Source organism: Argiope bruennichi, chromosome 2 (assembly GCF_947563725.1).
Source record: "Argiope bruennichi chromosome 2, qqArgBrue1.1, whole genome shotgun sequence".
Taxonomy (NCBI): domain Eukaryota; kingdom Metazoa; phylum Arthropoda; class Arachnida; order Araneae; family Araneidae; genus Argiope; species Argiope bruennichi.
In genome coordinates this window covers 143,418,241-143,443,495 of record NC_079152.1, presented here as the reverse complement: position 1 = coordinate 143,443,495, position 25,255 = coordinate 143,418,241, and the positions used below count along the sequence as shown (strand labels likewise).

Below are 25,255 nucleotides of genomic sequence, written 5' to 3'. Positions count from 1 at the left end.
AGCTGTAAGCATGGTCCCGTCTAAACAAGGCAAGTTTTAAACAACTTTGTATTTTTATTTGCAAATGTTAAAAAATCTTATCTTATCACTATCCTTATACCTTTCTGGAACACTCCGTTAGAGAACTTGAATCGTGGTGTCATTTATTAAAAAAATCAAAAATTTACTCTTTTTTTGTTTCTTGCCTATAAAATTTTTCCTTTATTTTCTTTTTTTTTTTGTTGCAATAATCGCATTACTCTTTATGATTTGCTCAATATTAAAAACCTTTCATCTTCATTTTTCAAAAAACAAACAAACAAAAAAAAAACATGATTGCTATTTTTTAAATGAAATTTGTAATCTAAGATTATTACAAAATTTAAGTTAGCTCATAAATTTATTTCACAACTTTGATGATTTATGCAAGAGTGACTGCATCTTAAAATCTTGTTTACTTAATTTTAATATGTTTAAACTGGTTAGAAGAGAAATATGAAACATAAATTTTCTTTTCTGAAAAATGTAAAGCTATTGTAGCACTCCCTTTTTATTTGTAAAATACTGCTCAAGTGAAATGCAAGAAAATGATAATTGGATGTTTTTCAGCAACTGTTTAAGTAATTTAAGAAGAAATCCTACAATTCCATTGCAACAAAATTAAACACATATATATATTTTTTTAAAAATAAAATTATGACACTTTTACTCATTTTCTTAATTATTTTTTTCTTACTTAATAAGTGTTAATCTTGAGCTGTAGAGCTCAACACTACACTTGCTTCACAACATCCCAGAAAAGAGTGCACACTGGAATCGATGCTTTCCTCATGACGTCATAGTGCGGGAGAAGTGACGTCACCAAGGGAAGCGAAGTTAGCCGAACGAACTAGGCACGACAGAAGAACCGCCGAATCGAAGTCGGCATGAGTTGAAGTCCTTCGGTGGCCCGTAACACCGCCATGTGATGTGGAAAAAAAACGTGATTACTAAAACTCCATCAACAATCTCACTGACGGGACCCTGATGCCGAAAAGAACAACCACACCACCGGCTAGAAGGAAGAATGATCATGCGGGTAAGATTTAAATTGTTCCATTCTATTTAAATCATTTAGGACGCTACTCTTAAGTTCATAAACAAATATGGTCGTCGAACAAGGTGTGCAGACGATTTTTTTTTCACCTGCGCCCAGCACTTCCAGAGGTCACTTCGCCCTGAGCTTTTCGGAGAGGGGGGACGACCGAAGGGAAGCCCCTTCTTGAGTTCCCGCGCACCCTTCCACTGTTGCGATGCGCACAGTTGCAAAAGTCCGCTGGAAGTTTTAAAAACTTGAGGGGGAGAGTTACACTGCTGATACTTTGTTACAGCTGCATTGTGGATGTTGACATTGTATCTGATTTCGGATGTTTGTTTTGGATTGATGGTAAAGATTGATCAGTGTGGTTGTTTCCGAAAAGAGGGCTTGGGAACTTAAATTTTTTATTTTTTTATTTATGAATCATGAATTTTATATACCGTATTTTAAAAATGCATACTTAAAAAAGTTTTTTTCGTATATATTTAAGTGATGCTATGTGAGTGCTATAATCATTAATGGTTGTGACATGTAATAAAGAAGATACTATTTATATAAAAATAAATATAAAGATATGATAAAGGATAAAATAATTGTAAATTTATATGAGAACGGAACATATTTTTAGGATTCCTTTACTTAATTTTTAGTTTATTTTATATCAATAACTCTTTGCAATTAATCCCCGTTTGTGAGTAATCTGAATCATAGCATCAATTCCTTAAGAAGAATAGAATAATAAAATCTTCTGTATATACTTAATTTTCATTTCATAAATGCATTTCGACTTGTTTGTCTGCAGTAGATAAAAAAGTATCCCAATTTATTTATTGATTGATATGGAGCTTTTTATGCTGGCAAGATAAATGGTATTTCCTCGAAGTGTTTTTTTTAATAAAAATAAAATGTTGAGGCCTGTCAAAATTAATTTTTATTTCAAAAAGACTTTTCTGTACTTGTTCCCGAACTAATTCTTATTCCTATCCTTATTCTTTATTTAAAAAGCAAACACAGGAATTCTGAAATCATAAAAATATACTCAGCAACTTAAGATACACATGTATGCTGAACTTGGATATTTAAATAATCTGATGTCAAAAAAAAAAATGTAAAGAACAACTTATTTATCAAATTAGAGTATTATAAATTGATTTATATATAAAGGTATGCAATTTACCATGTTTGAGCTGTCTTTACTTAAAAGAAAGCACCCGAACTTTTTTTTTAACTACATGGATTCATTGCGTCGCAAAATTCCGATACTTCATGTTTCCTCTTTTATTAATTCCGTACGCTGTGTTTGCTTTTATGAATAATGTTTGTATAATGAATACCTGAATATGAATAATGTCTTTTTTTATGAAGAGTGATGAATAATAATGCCAAGATCGTATGAAAAGGCTTTAAAATATTCCGTGGTGCCTGTATCATTTGTTAATGATTTAGGCTTGTGTGGATATTTTCATTATATTTTTATCTCTCTATATAACGAAAGAAATATTCATTTGAGGGAAAAAATACTTTTCCTACAATCTGACTTTAAAACAAACTGTTTTTATTTACAAAAATATTATAAATCCTCTCTTATTTACTGTCATTTTAGATTGCCAAGATTATTCAATACCAATTTTTAACTCAAAATATTTCTGCAAAATGTTTTAGATAAACGTCGCGAGATATTTTTACGCATTACATTTTTATCTCATTAAAAATTCAGTCGAGTAGATGCAGCGAATCATTTGTTTTGAAAACAATAAGACTCTACTGTTTACCGCTGAGAGTAGAAAGGTAGTAATTGAATATTTTTATTATGTGCCGTCCATAAATTTAACACCAGGAAAGTCATTTTATAAACAAATGTAGTTTCTTTCTGCTGAGGATTTTATTTTTTAACTGAAACATTTTTCTTTCAAGCTTTTAGAAAATTATTTTTTGACATTATATATATATATATTCATTTAACATTTTAAGCTTTCACTGAATTTACAAACTTTTTTTAAATAAATTTTTTAATTGTTTATCTACATATATAATCGGCACTTTTTTGCTCCAGTTTTTTATACAATTTATTTTTTTTATATTCTATACTTTTTTTAAAAGAAAATACTGATAAAAGGAAATAGTTTGATAGCCATATAATACAAAAAAAAAAAAAAATTATAAATTCATTATCTACATGTATAATATATACTTTTTTGTTAAAGTTTTTTATACTATTTATTTTTTATATTCTATACTTTTCAACGAAGAAAATACTTTTGCACAATGAAATAGTTTAATAGCATACACAAAACCCTTATTTGTATTTTTATTTCCAAAGCAATTTCTATTAAACTTATATTTCAGTAACTTATGAGCAGAGAAAATAAAAATAATACTTTGATACATGCTATCCATTCTATTTAATCTTACTTCTTAAAAAGTTTGTTTTCATGACTTTTTTTTTTATTCCAACTTTTTTTCGGACACTTTTAATGTTTTCTAGGAATTTTAACACATATTTGAAAAAAAAAAGTCACTAGGAAATTTAGTGAGAATCCCGATGTGATAATTAAAAATTTGTTTTCGGAAACTCCATTTGATTCATAATGATAAGCTAAATTTTATCACTCCATTTGCAGCCATTTTGGGCTTTTGTGATTTTTTTAATCAAACAGGAAACACAATATAAAATTTAAAATCTCTACCGGATTTATTACACTTCTTTAAAGATATCAAATCGAATTGAGGTTTTCTGCTCACAAAAAGATGATTAAGTGAAATAAGAAGTGGCAATAAGAATTTCAAATTTTTGTGTGTTTGCAAGAAATTTTGTAAATAGTTACATACATTAATAAGTAGGCTGTAACTATAATGTAAACTTGCAGAATTGATAAGTTTAAAGAACCGCGAAAAGAACCCCCCCCCCGAAGTTTAAGACAATCAATATAAAGAAATGTCAATATAGACTCGAAATCCTGTGGTTATTTCTCTTAATCTAGAATTTCACAATTTTATAAGCATTTTAGGAATCTTTTTCAGAATCTGGAAGGGTACAGCCATCATAAACAGTTTTTAAACTATTTTTTCAATTAGTTGTTATAATTAAATATTTTTTCTATGTATTAAACAATTGGAGACATTTCCATGCTATAATGCAGTACACACATGAAAAAAAAAAAGCTTTTAATATATTGAAGTATTTTGTTTAATATTAATTCTAATTTTCATTCATTTTAAAGTAATTGTATGAAAATTTAAGAAGATTCCATATTTAAACCAAATAAATTCCCTCCAAGTTTTGAAAAAGCAATATATATATATATATATATATATATATATATATATATATATATATATATATAATTAAATTTCATCCCTAAATTTTTTTTATAATTTATAAAATATTAATTGGTTTGTTTAATTATCTAAGACGCTTCAAAAATTGAAAATAATATGGCTTATTATATTAATAGCAGCAGAAAACACTCCTCAATTGTCTGAAAATTAGGAAAATAATTTTCAGACAATTGCAAGCATAATTTATTTCCTAAAAGTCTAATGCAATCGGTTACATTTAGTTTCTGTCTTTGCATTTTACTTCTTAGAAACTTCTTATTCTCAATCAACTGTGTCCATCATCTCCGGTTGTTGAACTTTGGCAACATCATTTAAAAACTCACAACACTGACAAGAATAATTACAGCATAAATACAGCAACTTCGGCCCAGCAGACAATGCGAGTAATTGGCGACATGTTAAGAGTTAAACTTCTGAAAGGTAATAATGCCGGTTTGCGTTGGCATACGTATAGCGTGCCAAAGAGATTCGGAATCATAAAAAAAGAATTGAGTGCGTTTAGCGTCTCTATCTGAAGAATTATTCCTGCTTAAGTTAACTTGAGAAGTGGAAAACAGGTTATTATCATTTCCCCCTTTTTTTGTTTTTTGCGCTCAGGATGTTAACATTATTGTTGCTTAAATTTTGTAATTTAAAAAGTATTAATAATTTTAAAGTTTTGATAATAACAAACTTCATCGGTATAAAAATTGATAACAATTTAGAAATTAATCAAAAACTTTGTTGCATTAATCTAAAACTTTGAAAATGCATCATGCAAATGCAATTTTGTTTAAAAACAAAAGAAGATTGAAAGTTATTTCTGTAAAAATATTGCTTTAATAGAAAATGCTAAATACCGAATTTCAGACCCACGCTCTGAAAGAATGAAGTGGTATTAAAAACTATTAAGTTTATATAAATAATATAAAATAGTATGAATGTACAGTGTTAGCAAAAAAATAAGTTATCCACTTCAGAGGTCTCTGAATGGGTTCTATTGGTCCAAATAAGATAAAATTTTAAATACATATTATTTAGATAATGTGCTTTACATTTATTAATTAAAAAAATAGTACAAAAATTCAGCAATAGATGGCTCTGTAACATAAATGGCATTTATTTGCATATATTAAAAATGTGAAACATAATTTGCGTTATAGCGCATGTCTGTTACCATTTTTCTTTGGATAAAAAGAAGGCGAATTCTGCACGAACATTAGTTTCTTCACTGTTCGTCATGCCTACGTAACAAGAGAAGGTACTATTGGTGAAATTGTTCTACCAGAACCAACAAAACTTCGTTGCAGCTCTAATGGAATTTCGTCGTATGAAGCAGATACGAAGAGGTCCAATGTCTCCAAGTGCCCTACGCAAAATGATGCAAAAATTTGAAAAAAAAAAAAAAAAAAAAAAACTGAGCCGCTTGGCATTCTTCAAGGTAGAAGACGAAAAAAAAAAAAAAAAAATCCCGTCTTCCGGCATCGAAGTTGTGAGCGCGCTCGTTGAAGCAAGCCAGTCGCCGCATAATAGTGTGAGTTTGCCAGTTGTTTTCCGTGTTCTGGATATGTCATATTCAATTGTACGAAAACTCGTACGACAAATTTTGCATTTTTATCCATACAAAATCAAGTCTGCGCACCTGTTGCAGGAATGGGACTTAAAGGTCTTTAAAACTTTTGCATTTCAGCTCCTTGCTTGAATGATAGTTGATGCAACTTGGCTATAGAACATTCTGTGGAGTGATGAGTGTCACTTTTGCCTCAATGAGCAAATTAACACCCACAACTGTCGAATTTGGGCAGAGGAAAACCCTCACGTTATCCAGGATCAAACCTTGCATCCTGAAAAAATGACAGTATGGTTTACTGCTATCAGACTGGTTTTACTGCTGTCTTTATCTTTGGGCCGTATTTCTTTGAAGACATAACTTCAAAAGGAATCCGTCATAGGATAATGGTACCATGATATGCTGAGGGATTTTGTAATCCCAACTCTTCTATAGCGTGGATGCCTTCAAGACATCATTTTCATGCAGAGTGGTGCGCCACGCGCCACCTCATATTGATCGTCGTGTAAAGCGATTGTTAACACAGCATTTCACAGAAGCACGAGTTATCAGTCGTCATTTCCCAATAGCATGCCTCCTCACTAGCCGGAAATCACCCCTTGCGACTTTTGGTTGTGGAGTTATTTGAAGGACAATATCTACCGTCAAAGGCCATCATATCTACTAGATCTGAAGGACAACATTCGGCGTCATATTCTTAATATCCCGGCACACTCACTCCGGTCATCTATAGAAAATATGGTCCACGGATTGTTGAAAATGAAGGAAGACATATTGAGCAATTTTAATGTTACTTTATTTAACAATTATAAACCATATTAAATGTTTTTTTTGTGTGTATTTCAACGCTACCTACAGATGAATTTTTGTACTAATTTTTTTTTATTTAATAAATGTTAGCGCATCATCTCAATACTCTATAGTTCAAATTTTATCTAATATGGTTGAATGGAACGCATTTTAGAGCCCTCTGAAGTGGGTAACTTATTTCTTGCTAACCCTGTATATGACTACGAATTATATAATAAATAAAGTTTTATATAATTCATATGTAGTTATAAATATTGTGCAGTTTGTAGTGCTTATTTCATTATGTATGCTCTACAAATAAAAGCTAAAGAAATTATCAATTTTTAAAACGAATGCTTTATGTCTCTTAAAAAAAGACATAGAACTATAGAATTCGGACAAGTTACTTCTTAGGTATTCGGTGCTCATAAAAAGGGGATTTTCAAAATATTGAGGTTATTTTTGGTCACTTCAAGATAAACTAAATTATTACATACAAACCATTTTTTCGTTCTTTAAAAATTAAAGAAATAATCTTCTGTTGATTTCATTTCATCAAATTTGTTTCCGTGATTTTTTTTTCTAATTTTAGTGAATTTAATAATATTTTTAAGTATACTTTACAACATTGCTTTTTATTATTTTAGTAATTGGATTTATAGTCACATGTGAATACATTTTTTTATGTGAGCGTTAATGATGCAATATAATTCAGAGTACTTTTAAAAATAAATGATAAAATGACTCATCAATTCTAAAAACGATCATGCTACGATGTTTTCGATAAGAGATTCGGGCCTTCTCAATTTTAAAAACAAAAGTTTTTGGGCTGAATATATTTTCGAAACATTTTAAAGCATATTAAGTTTTATCCATTTGTAAGGATATTTCATCTTTTCAGCTGCCTAACAAATTTATTTAGTTTGTTTTGATTATTTTTATTTTTCCATTCCCTCTTTTTACTTCTTCTTGTAAACTATACTTTCTCTAGAATCAAAGATAAAATATAGTAACTATTAAAAAAAAAAAAAAAAACAAAAAAAAAAACAAAAAAAAAAACAAAAAAAAAAACTTTTTAAAATTCTAAAAACACATTTTTGGAATTATTTGTGTTTGCCGATCAGTCTCTCAATATGACAACTGAAAACCTCTTTGACCTAAGAGGATGAAATATGGAATATTGTATTAATACAAAATTCATGGACATAGAACAAATTTTGAACGAAATTCAGAAGAAGAAGTCTATCTGATCGACTGTCCGAGTACAAGAAAATTATAGTAACAACAAAACATATAGATGATTTTGGTGATGTATATATAGATGAATTTTGGTATATGTATTTAACATCTGAGATGTTGATACCTAAAAAATTTGGGATCAAATCTGTCAAGGGGTTTATCGTCTGTCAGTCTATACTTTCGTATATATGCAAATACGATAACTCGAAAATGCAATGATTTAAATAAATGAAATTCGGTAAGTCACCCTGTGACTACAATTGTTTTTTATGGTTGGAAAAAAAATCTCTAAATTAAATGTTCTTTTTACTGCCAAATGAACAATATCTATATACCAGCGGTTAATCTGCTAAGTTTTCTGGCTAATAAGTTCTTTCATAATTATCATTCCCCAATGGTATGCGGTTAATGCACACGTATCGGCTTTATTTACCAGGCAATAAATCATACAGCACACAAGCACGGAGCTCAGGAAATAAAACTCTGAGCTTTCCTGGCATTCATGCTCTTCCCCAAGGTCAGGAATTTTATGTGGGGGGGGGGGGGGGTGATACCACCTTTATTCGATAACATACGAAAAAGTTTGGAGGGTGGGCAATCGAACTCGCTTTTAAATGTTATTTAGTGTTTGTATTTAACTTTGAAATGTATCGAAATTTCGTAATAATTTTTTTTAACTACAACAACTGAATACATATTCCATGTGAAAAAAAGTAATACACATGTCTAACAGCATCAGACATAGGTAATCTTTTAAGAATAATGTCTTAATATATGTATTTGTATTTTTAAGTTTGGTATTGAAGATAAAAGTTTTTTTAAGTGTTCAATTCAAAATTAGTTTCCGAAAATAAAATATACTTTAAATTTAAAAACTAATATTTGGCATACATATAATGAATATGAAAGTGCACTTCAAATAAAGTTCAGCCATGTCATTGAAGGCTTTGATGTACTTAATTCTGTAAAAGAATATTTTTATTAAATAGCCCCATGTCTATAAATAATATTTTCTAAAGCATTGCATGCTCAACAAACACCGTAAAAAAGGATTAACCGCCATTTAGTAACAGAATTCAAATATCCTAGCTAACAAAACGTTCATCTATCACTGCCTGTAATATTGAATACTTTCTTCTTTTTCTTCTATTAAATGGAACAGGTTTTTAAAATTTTTCTACATTTTTTTGGAAATAGCATAAAAAAAACAATGTCCTTTTAAGTGAAGAAGTTTTTAATAAAATCCTTTATCCTTTGAAAGGATATTGAAGATTGCATTACATTTGGAGCTTTACAGGATACGAAACGGTGAGTAAAAAATGACGAGGAAAAAAGCAGCTAAAATAACTAGATGCGAAAAAACAGTGTTATTGAGATGCTGCCAACATAAACTGCACGGAATGAAGTTTTTCCGGGTTTGTAAAATTATTGCAGCCGTATGGCATCACTCTAGATTTTTTTCCCTCTTTGCTTTGCTACTCTTCTTTATTTACCGAATAAGAATGGTGTTATTTTTTTCTATTAGCATTTTTTTCATCACATCCTCATGTTCTTCGTTGACAGATTAAATGCCATCAGTCCTTTTAAAAGTCGTTTTCATGTCGAGATGGTAGTTATTATTTTTTTTTCCTTTATCAAATAAAAAATAATGAGTTAAGCATTTAAGTAGTAGAGAAATATAAAAATATTTTAAAAATCATAACAGTTGCATACTTTTGTTTATAGTTTTGATATTATACGTTTTCATTTCTTCATTGTAAAGTAAACATTACTTTTAGTAGTTTTTTAATTTCGTTTTAAATTCTATTGATTTTTATCATTTGGAATTTGGAATTTTTCATCAATATATGTTTATTATAGTAAATATTATTTATCTACTTTTTGAATTTTTTAAAATTTTATCGTTTTCTGAAAATAATGTTACTATTAGAGCAATATTAGGTATAGAAGAAACTTTTATGAGCATATAATTTTTATTAATAGATAAATATTTATATTTAAAATTTGTATCATCTAAAATATACTATATATTAATAAAGAAATTTCTAAGCAATTATAAATATGGTTCTAAATTTAATGAAAATGTACAATATTAAAGAAACGAATTGTGCTATATTTGAGAAAAAAATGTTATTGGCAAATTAAAAGTTTAAAAAGAAAAAATCATGTAATTTCAATCAAATTCTTATCAAAATCCAAATTTTTCAGTAAGATGTATTGTTTAAGTGTATTGTTTTAAGATGTCATGATTTTAATATTTAAATGTATAATTTGTCTCAATAATTCGTTATTGTTTATTAGTTGATGCAGTATATTGAGCATATATATTTATTTTAAATAAATAAATAATCGGCATATGGCTTTTATTTAATTATATATTTTTTAATGCTCTTAGGGAGAGAAGTCTTATTTAATTTAGTTCTATTAAATAAGATTTCGATTTAATTTAAAATTGATTTCGACAGTCTCATCTAGAATAATTTTAGAAATATTTAAAATTTAACATTTATAAATGTGTTGGGATTGTAATAAAATAAAAGTCTTTAATGAAATAATAGAATAATGATGGTCCATGATGTTCATTATCTTCTAAGTAAAAACTGATATGAAATGTTTTCTAGTTAATTTGATGTGATGAGGGAAGGGTTGCTGAATCATGTGTCAACAGTGTTATTTGTTTGCAACCCAAAGATACGATATCCGTCCAGTGATTTCCGAATGAGTTTAGAAAATTTAGTTAATATTTCAATTTAACGGGAATGAACTAAATTTTTTTATTAAATATGGAAAGTAAATTGATTCTGATAACGCCGAGAAATTCGCAAAACATAAATTGTTACTTATTGTCGAAACAAATTGCTTGTTTCTGTGGCAATTATTTAAGAATATAAGGAAGTGATTGCTTCCATTCTTGAGGAATCGCCATTTCACGGAAAGCAAATAATATATTTTGTAGCTTTTCCATGAATTTCGTTTTCCTTCTAATAAAAAGCAGGAAAATTTATAGTTTTTCTTTTCATTGACAGTTTATAAAATGTAAAAAAAAAAAAAAAAAAATAGAAAATGCATTTGAAATGTCGATAGCCATTTTTTTCATGTTCTGTAAGAATATTTTATTTCTAGCAAACTTTAACTTTTTAAACAATAATATAAAACAAAACAAATATGACTTTTATGCAAATATAATGCCAGTTTCAAAAATACCATGAAATTGCTTTAAAAATAACTGTTGTTCATTCTTTTTCCAACTAAACTAACCTAGTTAAGACTCAATTAAATTTACGTAATTGTCATAAATGAATTGTACCTCAGAAATGCAATTTTCTTTAATTATAAAATTATTTGTGGCGAAGGAATAATTTTCTCATTTAATTTTTGATGTGCGAGTAAATTTGTGCTTATACCAGAAGTATACTGTGATATGATCAAATTAAAATATATAAGGTACGATTTCATTTCAGATATGATTTTATCAAAGTATTTATTTGACCATTATGCAAAAGAAAAAAAAATCTTCAAATTATTAAAACAATTCTTATAAGACATTTTTTACTAAATTTATTCTAATTTCTGTTTATTAATTGTTTTCTAAAATCGACTGTTAATTGCAAACATTTTTCTAAAAAATTACCGATATAAATATTTAAGTTTGTGCAAGAGACTATTTCGTGTATGCATTTTAAATTATTATTGTTGCATACTTGTAACAGACTTTTTTGGTAGCAGGTGGCTTTGTTTTGCAGGAATAGCGGTGTTTAATATTCAGAATTTCTAAATTTATTCTCAGCTTTTATGAAATCAGGCTCAAAAAAGTTTTTAATTTTCCAAAAACATCCAAAAAATTTCTAAAAATTTACCGATATAAATATTTAAGTTTGCAGCATTTTACTACTACTACGCGCACACTCACGCACACACACACACACTCACATACACACACATACATGTATGCATGCTTGCTTTATACATATACAAATCTAATTTTTCGCGTGTAATTTTAAAATTCATTCATCATAAATGATATGACGTTTACATGATATTTAAACAAAATTACATTTTTGGACAGGCAACAAAATGCAAATTTTAAAAAAATGTCTACTTACAATTATTAAATGTAAAATAAATTGAAGTCATTGTGCAAATCAATTAACATATATCTATCTACGCGTTGTCTTATTCTGTATTGTGATGTCATGCATTTTTTTCCTACAAAAATGCAAAATATTCGAAATAAAATTATTTAATGGCCAAAATGAATATATATATATATATATATATATATATATATATATATATATATATATATATAAATTGAAAACGAAACAAAAACAGTTTCGAAATCGCAACTAAAATTTATAACCTATTTAAACTAAAACCAAAAAAGAACTTCATAGTATTTAGAGAGCGCAATTGCAGCTACTTCTAAAACACAGATGAATTGATACAACAGTATTAGAATCAAGTTAATAGAAAAAACAAAGAAAATCAAATCAAATTTGATTTTTTTTGTTTTTCCTATTAACTTGATTCTAATACTTTTGTATATATATATATATATATATATATATATATATATATATATATATATATATATATATATATATATATATATATATATATATATATATATATATATATATATATATATATATATATATATATATATATATATATATATATATATATATATATATATATATATATATATATGTACGTATATATTAACGATGCAAAAGTGAACATTCCAATATATATGGAATATACACTTTTGATTTTTTCTTTTAATTTCAAATAGATAAAAAATCATGCTAAATTTCATAGTTTTTCTACGATGTCATTCGAAAATATTGCAGATACAATAAATATTTTTACTTCATTTTTAAATTCAAAAACATATTTTTTGTAACATATTTTTCAGGAATATATTTCATACGAAAAAGTTGATAAAAAAGAACACACAAACATGACATGACGTTTGACAAAACACATCATTTTTTCAATAAAGAACAAGTTTCTGTTTAAAATGTTTATGTAATATACTTTTAGAAATTTTGTCGCACTTGCATACTTGCAACTTACACCTCAAAAATAATAACTGAGTAAAAAACATTTAAATGTTTTACTTTTTAAAACATTACTGCTGTTATATTATTGGGCGTGTAAAAGTACAATTCTTATTTCTTGAAAATTGCTTTTTTAATGCTGAAGAGGTATGAGAAGCGTGAGGATAGAACCTGGGACCTTTTGGTTAGCAGTCCAGTAACGATCCGATTTTACCAAAACAGCTGTCCGGGTACAAGCGATGTTACTGGCTTATATGCAATTCACCACAATGCACTAAACTGAATTTTTTGCAGAATCATGGAAAATTATATTGAATAATATTCTGACATTTTGCATAAATTATAAAAAAGAATATTTTGTAGTATACGTGGGATTACACTATCTTCTGCTCTCATATTTTTAAAAACTCATGTTTGGCTTCAGCAAAAATAACTTTTTTGTAGTAGTTGATTACTTCTCGTCTCAAATTTATCTCCAAATTTAAGAGGAAATGACAGAAAATGAAGGAAATGTATAATTTGATGAACAGAACAATGTAAAGGTTCTGATATACATATACATACCTTTTTATCTACGAGTCTTGAATGAATAGGTGAAATTTAAGGTCATGGAATCTTAACTTCCTGGGTATCTATCAAATGTTTCCTCATCATACAAAAATGATTTATTAACTCATGCGCATCCGAGGTAATTTACTTAAATTTCCCAAATAAATATCATTAATTAAAATATTTTGTATTCCTCATTTTATAATGAGGAATACAAAATGCTTGGTTATGTCAGTATTATTCTAACTACCACCCAATTCGAGGTTCTGTTCAACTCTCTAGGGATTTTAAAATAAGGATATACTTACTACATTATCTACATTATCACAGCATATAAAAAATAAATTATTAAGATATTTCGAAAATGCATTCCTAATTTCATTTATCGCATAAGTATATGGAAATTTAGCTAGTATTTTTTTTTTATTTATTGATAAGTTTAATAACAAACAGTATTGGTCGGCTAAATTTGGTAATTTTTTTTTACTGTCTGTATAGAATCGCGTTCTTATTATATTATATTTTTACTTAATTCATATTTGCAATAATAAAAAAAAAATGTTGCATAGGCAGATTTGTTCCGGACTTATAATTTGCAGCCGGGATAATATCAAAAGTGATAAAAATTTCAGATACCTTATTTCAAAGAAATAATCTTATATTTATTTAATCATTAATTTGAAGCATTTAAAGAAATCATCTTACATTTAATTATTCATATTATAAGATATTTTCCAAAGGATTAAAAAATGGCATTTTTATACTAGATTACATTACGATTACTTTCATAAAATTCATGTAAAAGTAATAATTTAGAAGGAATAAATCTTTCATTTTCAAATTCAAACTTCTTAAAAATCATATGATGCGAAACGTTTTCAAACAGTGCAGTGCGAAGTGAAGCAAAGTAATCTAGGTTAAAAGTCACGCTTTGAGGCCCGACGTAAACGCTATCGATTTTTTTCTGGTCGATAATATTTAGTGTGCACTTTTTATTTGGCTCAAAGTTAAAAATAGTATTTGTAAGCTATTTCCTAGTATTTTTTCCCTCCTTTCCATAGCTTAAATCTTTTCCAAAATGTGACGGATGACTGAGTATGGTGCATTTTTAATGCGAAGAAATACGAAAAAGAATTTTTATTTCCTCGCCTTTTTAAATTTAAATACCGAAATATTCGAGTTTCGCTAGTGCTTCGCTAAATTGAATTTTGTAAGAACAAATGAAATATTCATAATTTTTAACTGTAGATTTATTAAGGCGTTTTTATTTTAAGGCAATTTGTGTAATAAATTATTTAAATTGATTTGTTATGACTTTGAACGGTGCAAGAATAGATGGATATTGATACCTAATGATTCAGTTTCTGGAATTGATTCTTTTTAATTGCCAACAATTCTAACATGATTACTCTATTTCTTGTGTATCTAATATGGTAATTCTTATACTTAACAATTTACTTTAGTCATGGAAATGTAAGTATATATATCTCAGCCCTAAAATTTTTTTAGGGAATATAAGTTTTATACCAGAAGAAATTATTCTTTTGCTGGTAACTAATCACTAAACATTAAATTTTCTTGAGGAAAACTTTCTACTACTAAAACATTAGTTTTCTCTTCCAGTTCTTATGTCTTTTCCTGGTTCCAAGTCAAATGACCGTGTTGGCTGTGGCTAGGAATTGCAATACCGGACCAAAATTTCAATACCGGTATTCGGTATTTTTAAAATCTTAATACCGGGATACCGGTTTTAATACCAGTATTAGAAATTTTAGAAAAAGAAAGAAAACACATGTGTTTCTTTATTTTATTTGCCAATTTTGTTAGAGAATGTAAATATCACAAAAAATAATTTGTAACTTATAAATTATAACAGTATATAATCACAAAAAAAGTAAAGAAATATCTTATTTATTTAAATCACAAAAAAAGTGTAAATATCATTATTCAGTCTGTGATACTATTACAAATTTTTGAAATGTGATCTTAAAAAACATAATGCATTAATTGTACTGTCATTAAGCCTGAAAAGTAATTTTGTGTAAAAATTACCATCTATCGAAAACGCTCTTTCGGCATCTACGCTAGTTGGTGGTACTGTTAGCAATGCGCGATATACTTTTTGCAAGTATTTACCTCAAAATCCATCTTCTTCAAACAAATCGATTTCTCGTCGGATGGTTTTGTATATAGCTGATTTCTGAATTGTGTTTTGGTTCGTTGAAATTTTTTTATTTATCGCTAATTCTAATTTTTGTTCAAGAGACAATTCCTTTTCACTATCGACATCATAAGTGATAATCTTCGATAATTGAACCGAATTCTTCTGAATGTGGATAGGTTTGTGGGTGAAAAATTTTAAGAAAATTTACTCTAAACTTAATCAGATTTGAATTAGTTATATTCTTTTCTTCTTTTTCATTTTTAAAATCATTATAATTATGTAAATACCATAAGACATTTTCTATTTCGGTATGCCTTTCTTCTGTGCGATTTTTCAATGTATATAATTTTTCAGATAGTGATGTGTGCTGTTCTTTCAGTGACTGCAACATGAAATTTATTGCTGCATTAGCTGTTAATAAATTAGAATCTCTCCGACATAATGCCTCAATAGTCAGTTTTATTGGAAGTAGAGCTGACTCTTATTCTCTTCAAAGTTGGAATCCGAAATTTCTATATCCACAGTATTTGGATTCTTCTGCTCTTTATTTTTTTTGGTATAATACATCTATTACTCCTAATTGAATCCCATGTGCATAGCACAACTGCTGATTTCAATCAACTTTGCAACCAATCAACTTTCCAACTTTTTTCATAATTGTTGCCCCATCAGTTGTACAATATTTTCTTTCAGGGATAATCCATGTTTCACTAATTTAGATTAAAGCCATTAATTGGCTAATTAATTTCGCCCGTTAGGGAGACATAAAAACAAAAGCGTATACTATTTTTTTGTGTTCGCGATACCTGAACATATAGTGGAGACAATTTTAAAAATTTCTAGTAAATATCGAAAAACCGGTATTTAAACTTGTGAATACCGGTATTACGAAATTGTACAAATGGCTCAAAATACCGGTATTCGGTATCCCGGTATACCGGTATTGCAATCTCTAGCTGTGGCATAAGTTTTCCATCTTATATTCATAGCTATAATCTTCGTAGTTATTGTTAATGGTTTTCTGCTAACTTGATGCCTATTTTTCCTTTTGTATTTTTTATTTACTCACCTTTTACTCAACATGATTTTATATTATAGCGATAGCAAAAGATCTTTGGTAACACTTTCTCACTAACAGTCGGATGCACCCGACTCCATTAACATTTTGTACACTTTTGGGGTTCGTACAAAATAGTGATTTTAATGATATATTTTGCTGAGTTCTATGTTTTGGGGGGCATGCCTGGCAATGGAATGATCCTGAGGCAAAATATGTAACGTCTTTTCTGATTCAAAGAGTCTTTATTGTTACGATAAGAGGTTCTTTGCAAGTCGCATTTATTCTGCTTAGTTAAAAATAAAGAAAGAAGGAGACATTTGTAGCTTTACACTGAGTTAATTCTTTAAACAAGGCATTTCTGTTCCAAGAATTCTAAGTGGCCTATTCTTCCTATATCTGTGATGAATGTCAAATTGATTCGTCTCCGTATACAAAATACTTGTTCTGCATGCGAGCATCTATTCTTTGGAGAGAATGTTCCTATATCTATTGCATGTAACATTATTTTAAATTTTATTGCATTTTGATTAACGTTTTATTCTTTTCTTTAATTTTCCATTGTATTCGCTTTTTTTATTCTTTTTCTTTAAATTTACTAGGCTCTTTGAAATAGAATAAATAGCTATTCTTTTAAGAAAAGAGCTATTGCATTTTTTTAATATGCAATTAACTCCCTTAGTTTTATTTTACTTATTTTTTGGTTTTTGATATTAAGTATGAAATCAAGAATCTGCATTTTTTTTTATCAATAATCTGCACATCATCATTTTCATCATAATTTCGCTTTCTTATCTAGTTCAATTTATTTCAATGTCCTTTGACAATTTTTTCAAATACCACTGTACTTTTAGTCTATAATAGTCTTTGTAAAAAAAAAAACCAAACCAAAAAAAAAAAAAAAAAACGATTTTTACCCTCTCACAAAAACTGTTTTCTGTTTTAATCACTCTTCGAATAGTTTTATTCTCCTGTCCTAATGTATCACCATATACATATAGTAATTGTAAATTTATATATAAAAATTCCTTTTTATAAGAAAATTTCGAAATTTCATCTACCTTACCTAAAAGCTGATTGAATTTATATTTAGTTATATATTGCGTATTTTTAAATATATTTTCAAAAAAATGTTCTTAAGAAGTATACAAAATTTGTCTCAAAAGAAGAATTTTCAGGTAATTTTTTGTTACATTCCCTTGTGTACTATAAATTACAAGTTGGTCAAAATATGACAAAAATCCACGATTTGTTTTTTATGAATTGGAATATTTTGAAATTAAATTATGTAATTCTGAGAATCCAAAATACCCTTTTTCTATTAAATTGAAAAATATGGAACCAATGATACTCTTCCCTGTCTGAACATAATTTTAATCCAGTTCTTTATAGAATTTTTGTAAATAAGTCAAAACGACGATTATGTTATCAAAACGATGATTTTAATGGTTAACCGACGACGAAACAAAGACTTGCAGCAACGAAATTGCATTTTGATTATCAGCAGAAATAATGTCAGTAACAGCATTTTTTTATTTATTTATGTGGACAAATAATTGCATATTTGTAAATCTATAATAATCAAATCCTATAAAGCGCATTGAAATAATTTTATATTATTTTTGTTCAGAACTTGCACTTTCTATATTTTGCATCTTCCAAATTTTCTCAAGCAGGGACAAGACATCTTAAAGCCCAAGTTTTTTTTTTTTTCATGTAGCACCTGGCGTTTTCTACTAATCGGATTTCATTTTGGATAGAAAAAAAAAATTCACAACTTTTTTTTTCACTTGAAAACTTATGCAGCAACAGTAAAGTTAGAAAATAAATAAAAAAGTTTATAATGTGTCGCAACTTGAAGAAAACTTAATTAAAAAATAAGCTTTTTGAAAGTTTAATGAAATAAGACCAGAATCTATTTTACTTGCTTTCATTAAATTTTCTACTTTTTTTAAAGTCGGAAATGATTATCCAGACTCTATCTGGTGTACTTAGTTTCTGAACTTTTGGATAGTTGTATGTTTTTGATTTGAACATTTGCATGTTTTTGGTTATTAATCCCAAAATTAAATTATTTATTAAGCAATTAATCAAATTCCAACATTAAATGAGTCATTTATTAAAATTTTTGAAAAGATTATTACAAGTCTGCGGAATATTGGTAGTGATGTGTTATGAAATATATTATATGGTAGAAATTAGTAAATATAAAAATGTTCCTTAAACACGCCTTTTATTAACATATTTTTTTTGGGGGGGGGGAAGGATTTTTAGGAAATATTTTTTAGTAGGACATTTTTTTAGGAAATATTTTTTTAAAGCTTTGGAAAAGTAAAAGAAATCGTTAAAACCAGAAGTATTTAAAAAAAATCGCATTACATAGCTTAAGGAAATTAAACCTAAATTATCCTTATAATTCTTCTTCTTCCTCAAACCTTTGAGCATCTATATAAATACATAGAAATAAACACATTAGTTCACAGTCCCTAATTTTTACAAAATTCGTATAAACTAAAATCATAAGAGGATAATTCAAAAGTACGAGGGTGATTCAAACTTCCAAAACCTGACTCACACCCTAGCCATTCGTTTACCTGCTTAATTTCTTTTCGTTTTTATTTAGTGATAACACTATACGCTTGGATGGCACATCAGTTTCAGATTAGATGTTTTCCTGTCAGATGTTTCCGTGCCGATTTGATAGCAAACGATTTACTCATCTCAAACTTTTTGTCTTGAGTAAAGCGAACATCTGCCAGGAATCACGATGGCTTGATTCATTGTGATAGATATTAAATGAAAACATCAGAAGATAGTTATTTCTTCACTACTGATAATTCATTGTTGCATAGATGACACGATTGAGTGTTTCAATGGCGGCTTTTTAAAAAATGCTTGTGAATTTCAAAGTTATCAAAAGAATTTTTTATATGCTCGTTATTTTGTTCCGTTTGCCTAACATATTTCGAAATCCATCTTCTTGCAATTTTTTTTTTTTTTTTTTGAAATTCTATGTTTAAGAATAATTTTTGTAAGGGAAAATTTATTACTTATAAAAAATATCATTGATAAAAATAATTATTGACAAGTTGATCCATGCCTTTTATTATTGAAGGAAAAAAAAGAAGTTATTTAAATATCTTTATTTAAAAAGTATTCCTAAAATATTTCAAATGAAAAATTTTCAATTATTTTTTCTTATTAACAATATGAACTGTGCAACATGGAATTACTGATAATATTTTCACTGCCCAAAAACTTAAGCAATTGGTTTTATCTGAGTTCGGGATATTTTATTTTACGATGGAAGGGGGAGATTACAAATTTCTGTTTTACATTTATAGTTAATAAAAATGTTTTCTGTTTGATAGTTAATGTTTTCCATATACGATTCGTAATAAATATAATAACAATTAGAGACAGAAAAAACATTTGACATAATCTTAAATATAGCATAGTTATAGAAAGTGCCATTAACGTTTTATTATTATTTTATGCTTGATTGCAACTCCAAAGACGAGCGATTAAAACAAAATATATATGACAAAAATGATGAATAACTCCAAAAAAATGTCCGTATAAAGTTTTTAAAAAGGATATTTTTATTTATAGCGTGTATTAGCTGCTATAAAAAGTAAAGACAAAATAAGAAGCAATTTTATTATACTTGATCTAACATAAATTCGATATTACCAACAGAAATTGAGATACAGAATGAGATTCATGTACTGTTCGAAAGTTTCAGGAAGCATGTATAGTTATGTGAAAAAAATTAAAATGAGATAATTGAATAATCAATAACCCAAGAACAAAGAAATAATTGAATAACCCAAGAACCAGTTTCCTAGCTGAAACCATTGATTAAATTTTGCTAAATTTTATGTTATATAAAAATTTACGATTCCTAATTATATCAAAAATAATCAACACACCTCCACCCATTATTCTGTGTTCGAGAAATTTCAGAAATACCACTGTTCATTTCCCATTAAAAAATATTTCCGGCAGTCAATCGGATACAGAGTACCGATTTCACCAACTTTTATTTCATTTGATAGTTCAGGACGTAATCAGAAAGTTCATAAATATGTCATTAATTGTCATCTATCTTCTGCTCTCCATGTTCTGGAAAAATCTCGTAAAACACTTCTGCACCGTACATTTTCTATTCCCTAACTGCAACTACAGTACTGATTTCGATCATTTTTATTTCATTTGAAAGTCCATGATTTATATATACGTATATGGTTCGCCTGCCTCAACACCTTACATTTTCGACATATATCACATAATCAAAATTTCACATGGCCGCCAGTCTTAACTACTGGATTGGTCAGACAGGCAGAATCTCTATATATTATATAAGTATAATTTAAAATAGTATTTTCATTCGGATAAAGATATATTTCGTCAGAAGTTTTGAAATTTGTTTATTGTTAGAAAATTAACTTAATATATTAATATGATTTCAGAAAAACAGTTATTTATTAGAATATTCTCTTATTGTTTTTTAAAATTTATAAAATAAAATAAAACTTCCATTATGAGATAATTTATATAAGTACTAAACAAATATAACTTCACTCAAAGTACATTTTTTTAGACCTTTCTTCGAGAAATCTCTCTAATTTTTAAATTCAAAAAGAACTGTTGCAAGAATTTAATAGATTTATAATCCAAATAATGAATAAGTCATATCACTGACTCTCCGACCCGCCCGAAGGCACACGGAAAATAAATACTGGATGACTAGACCACCGCAATAACAAAACTGGCGGGAACTGTGGTTGAGTCCTAAAGGCCATCACCGGCCACGGTACAACCTTTCATTCAGGAAGTACTTCCTGTCATCGACCCCCACCATTTTGGTGTACCCTCCAGAGTGGCGAGATCTAACCACCATGCCGGAAGCATCTCACCCTCATTTCGAGGCGCCTCCCCGGGGACACAAATAATGAATAAGAGAATCCAACATTATATATTAATAAATTATTTCGTCAAATAAAAAAATGTTAGAACTTAGCATTACATTTTATCCTTTACATCACATTTATTATTTATGTTATAAAATATATATTTTTCTCCATTAAAAATATCTTTCCAGTCATTTTTTTGAGAGTACTTTTAAGAGGAAACAATTCATTCTTAACCATTAGAAGCTACGTCCTATTTTTATGCTTCATCTCTGATTAATATTACTAATTCACCTTCTTTATTGCGCGCAACTTTTCCAGAAATCAGCGAAATTAACAATCTCCAGGACGAATTCCCGGCATTCTCTCTATCCATCAGAGACAGAGTAGAGGGCGGGAAAAGTTAATTACGAAGAGAATTTATCATTCGAAAGTGCATTTCCGAAAACATTTATTATGGACGACAGCCATTTTTCACCGAGATTCTATCATTGGGAATTGTGTTCAAGTGCTCTGTATCCCTTGTCAGTGCTGTCATTTCGCTTTATTTCAGGTTGTTTTGTTGTGAAAGCATTTTGGAGTTTTTTTTTTTTTTTTTTCATTCCTTTACAAAACTGGATTATTGTTTGACGTAACGGAGTACATGAAGATTGGAATAGAATGTTGAGGAAATGTTATGACGGCAAGTGGCATTTATTAAACTAAGATGTAAACAATACTGCAAAATGAAAATTTTTGAAGAGATATATTATTTTGTCCTAAGGCACTTTTAAGTTCATTTTTTTACATTCCTTTCTCTTCGTATGTTACTCAGTGGATTTAGACTTTCGTTTTGCTTGGGAATAATAATTAGAGGAAGAAAGTTCTTATTTTTTGCTCATTCTGTGTTGTTCAGCATTGTTCAGACATTGGTGTTTGAACTGAGAAGTCAGCTTTACCAATAAATGAATTTTCAAGAGCTAGATTGTTTCAACCTAAATTGCTTTTTTGTTCATAAATGTTACTTTCCATTTTCCCTCACCAATGTCCCAGTGGCGTTCGCTTTGCTAGGGAAATGATTGTAACAAGAAAGTTATTATTCTCCCTAGATCCTATGCTCATCCTGTATTGTTGATCATCAGCTTAGATACTAATACTTAAATTTAAAAATTAGCATTACCAATAAATGAAGTTTTCAAGTATTGTATTATTTCGTTCCAAATTGCTTTTCGGTGCACAAATCTTGCATTTCATGTCCTTTCACAAGCACAAACACTAAAATTAGGCTTTGACTTTGCCAGGAAATATTTATCGGAAGAAGAAAATTATGGACCTTCTTAACCTCTGCGTTTAGCCTGTATTGTTGGTCAACGTTATCCAGACAGTGTTTATTAAGCTAAAAATAAAAAATACAGCAAAATGATTTTTTTTCTCAAGATCTTTATTATTCAGTCGAAGTGCTGTTTTGTTCATTGTTCTTACTAAGTCTGTTTCCTTTAGGTTTCATGCATTTTGGTTGAGCTTTAGAAGGAAATAATAATCGGAGGCTACAGTTATGGATCTCCTCGACATTTATGCTCGGATAACGTTGTTCAGAAGCTGTTTAATCAGTATATTCTTTAGTAACAAATTAATCTTTGCGATGGCTCTTAGAAGATTTCTTTATCTTTTTTTATCCTTCTGAATTGTGGATTGGACAAGCTATGCGGTGTGGGTTTGTTTCCTCTGAAAGTCTCTAGGAACATCTTGGTACTCCACGCAGGTTTTCTCTGAAATTTTTCTGTGGCAAATACCTACTTCCAGATCAAAACTCACTATGATTTCTACTTCTGTTGTTACTTATGTGATTCCTGAGTTATTTGACCAAAAGAAATTGTCACTTTTCACTTGACATATAAACTTTCATAAATATTCTAGCCTAAGTCTTTGTGCACTTTTCACGCTAGTGCTAGGCTACAACTACTACTACATTCCATATCATATATGAAAATGTTTTCTTTATTACAATATTATATGAGTAGAATTTAATATTTATTTAATTTAATAACATTAAAAATATTAATTTTCTTAGAATATGTACATTGACATAGACGAAGATTTATACTTATTCTTAATTAAGACTGTACGAAATATTTGAAAAAGTTAACCAGGTTATGCTGTTTTCTAGTATCTAAAAAAATTAATCTTTATTTTAAGGAAAAGGAGGAAAATATCATGAAATAAAGAGTTTTTTTTTTTTTTTTTTTTTTTTTTTTTTTTGTGAAAATACTGAAGAGATCAAAAATAAAGAAAACGGAAACTATTTTGATGGAAGAGGAAAAGAAAAACTGCTGAGGAGTCATTGGAAAAATACAAAAATGCGATTTTTTCAAGAATGAAATATGAACTATAATTTTTTCAAACCACATAGGGTAATTGAAAGGCCTCTTTTCCTTTATTTATACGACATTGAAAATATTGTATAATAAGAACTATGCTAATTATAGAAAAATAATGAGCTGTCCGTAGCTTATTTTATGCAGCTTGTGCATTTGATTCCGTTTGAATTTTTCTTTGTACGACCGATAATAAGCTTACATATACAAATGAATTTCACAAAGAATGTATTTTTAATAGCATTCAGTATCGGTCTCATTTGAAAAAAAAAAAAAAAAAATTTAAGAAATATGCAGCTTACAATATTTTATTTCTGGAAATTCATAAATCTCTTTTTTTTCTATTTTAAATGAATAAAAAGAACATACACCAGGAGCCCGAATGTTGAAGAACATAATTTAACAAAGAGAAATGTTTTTTTTCAAAATAATCTAAAAATATTTTTCTTTAATGACATATTATTATTATCCTACTTAATTTATCTTCAAGCTTTTTGTTCTAAAGAAAAACTTATTATTTTTTCTTATTATTTTTAAAAACTTATTATTTTAACTTATTATTCTTTTTAGATTTTTTAAAAAAAATAATGAATATTTTTTAACATTATCATTCACACCCAATTCTTTTCAACATAATTTTGTAAAAAAGTTCAGTATAATTGCAGCTTACTCAGATTATCTAACAGAGAACAACTTCAATTATTAACATATTGATTGGTTTTATCCCACTTTATTTAACCTACTTACAAAGCTTTTAAAAATATGCACTCTTATTATATTTCACCAAAATCTATTTAAATTAGTTCGTATCGTAACAGCTTAAAAGAAGATGTATTGTACTATCTGCATTCCTTTGAAAAACTTTCCCGGTATTAATTAGGACATGTTTCATAATTATTGTCCTTCCTAAATTGTAACTGGCCGCGCATAGTAATTACTCAGCTTCATTATTCCTTTAGAAAATGAAAACCAATATCGGAGACCAAAATACCTTCACTTCCTCTCATATTTGCACCCTCGAGTGTCGATAATTATTGATCGGTGACACACCTGGTCTCCACGAACACTAATTGCTGTATTGAAATAAAGTCTTGTTAATTATAATCTTCTAAAGAGGGACGCTGTTAATGAGAAGCGTTCTTTATTATCTTCCCGCGCGTGAAAGAATTGGAGAGTTCATAT

General features: G+C 28.2%; 1 protein-coding gene across 1 annotated transcript in view; it reads left to right on the top strand.

Moving 5' to 3' along the window:
• Nucleotides 1-895: 895 nt before the first annotated feature.
• The window catches only part of LOC129956526 (uncharacterized), a 232,153-nt gene continuing 207,793 nt past the window's right edge, over nucleotides 896-25,255 (top strand). The window contains exon 1 of the mRNA XM_056068458.1: nucleotides 896-1,057. Within this exon, the coding sequence (XP_055924433.1) occupies nucleotides 1,006-1,057 (52 nt within the window). The 5' untranslated portion in view covers nucleotides 896-1,005. The remainder of the gene's footprint in view (nucleotides 1,058-25,255) is intronic.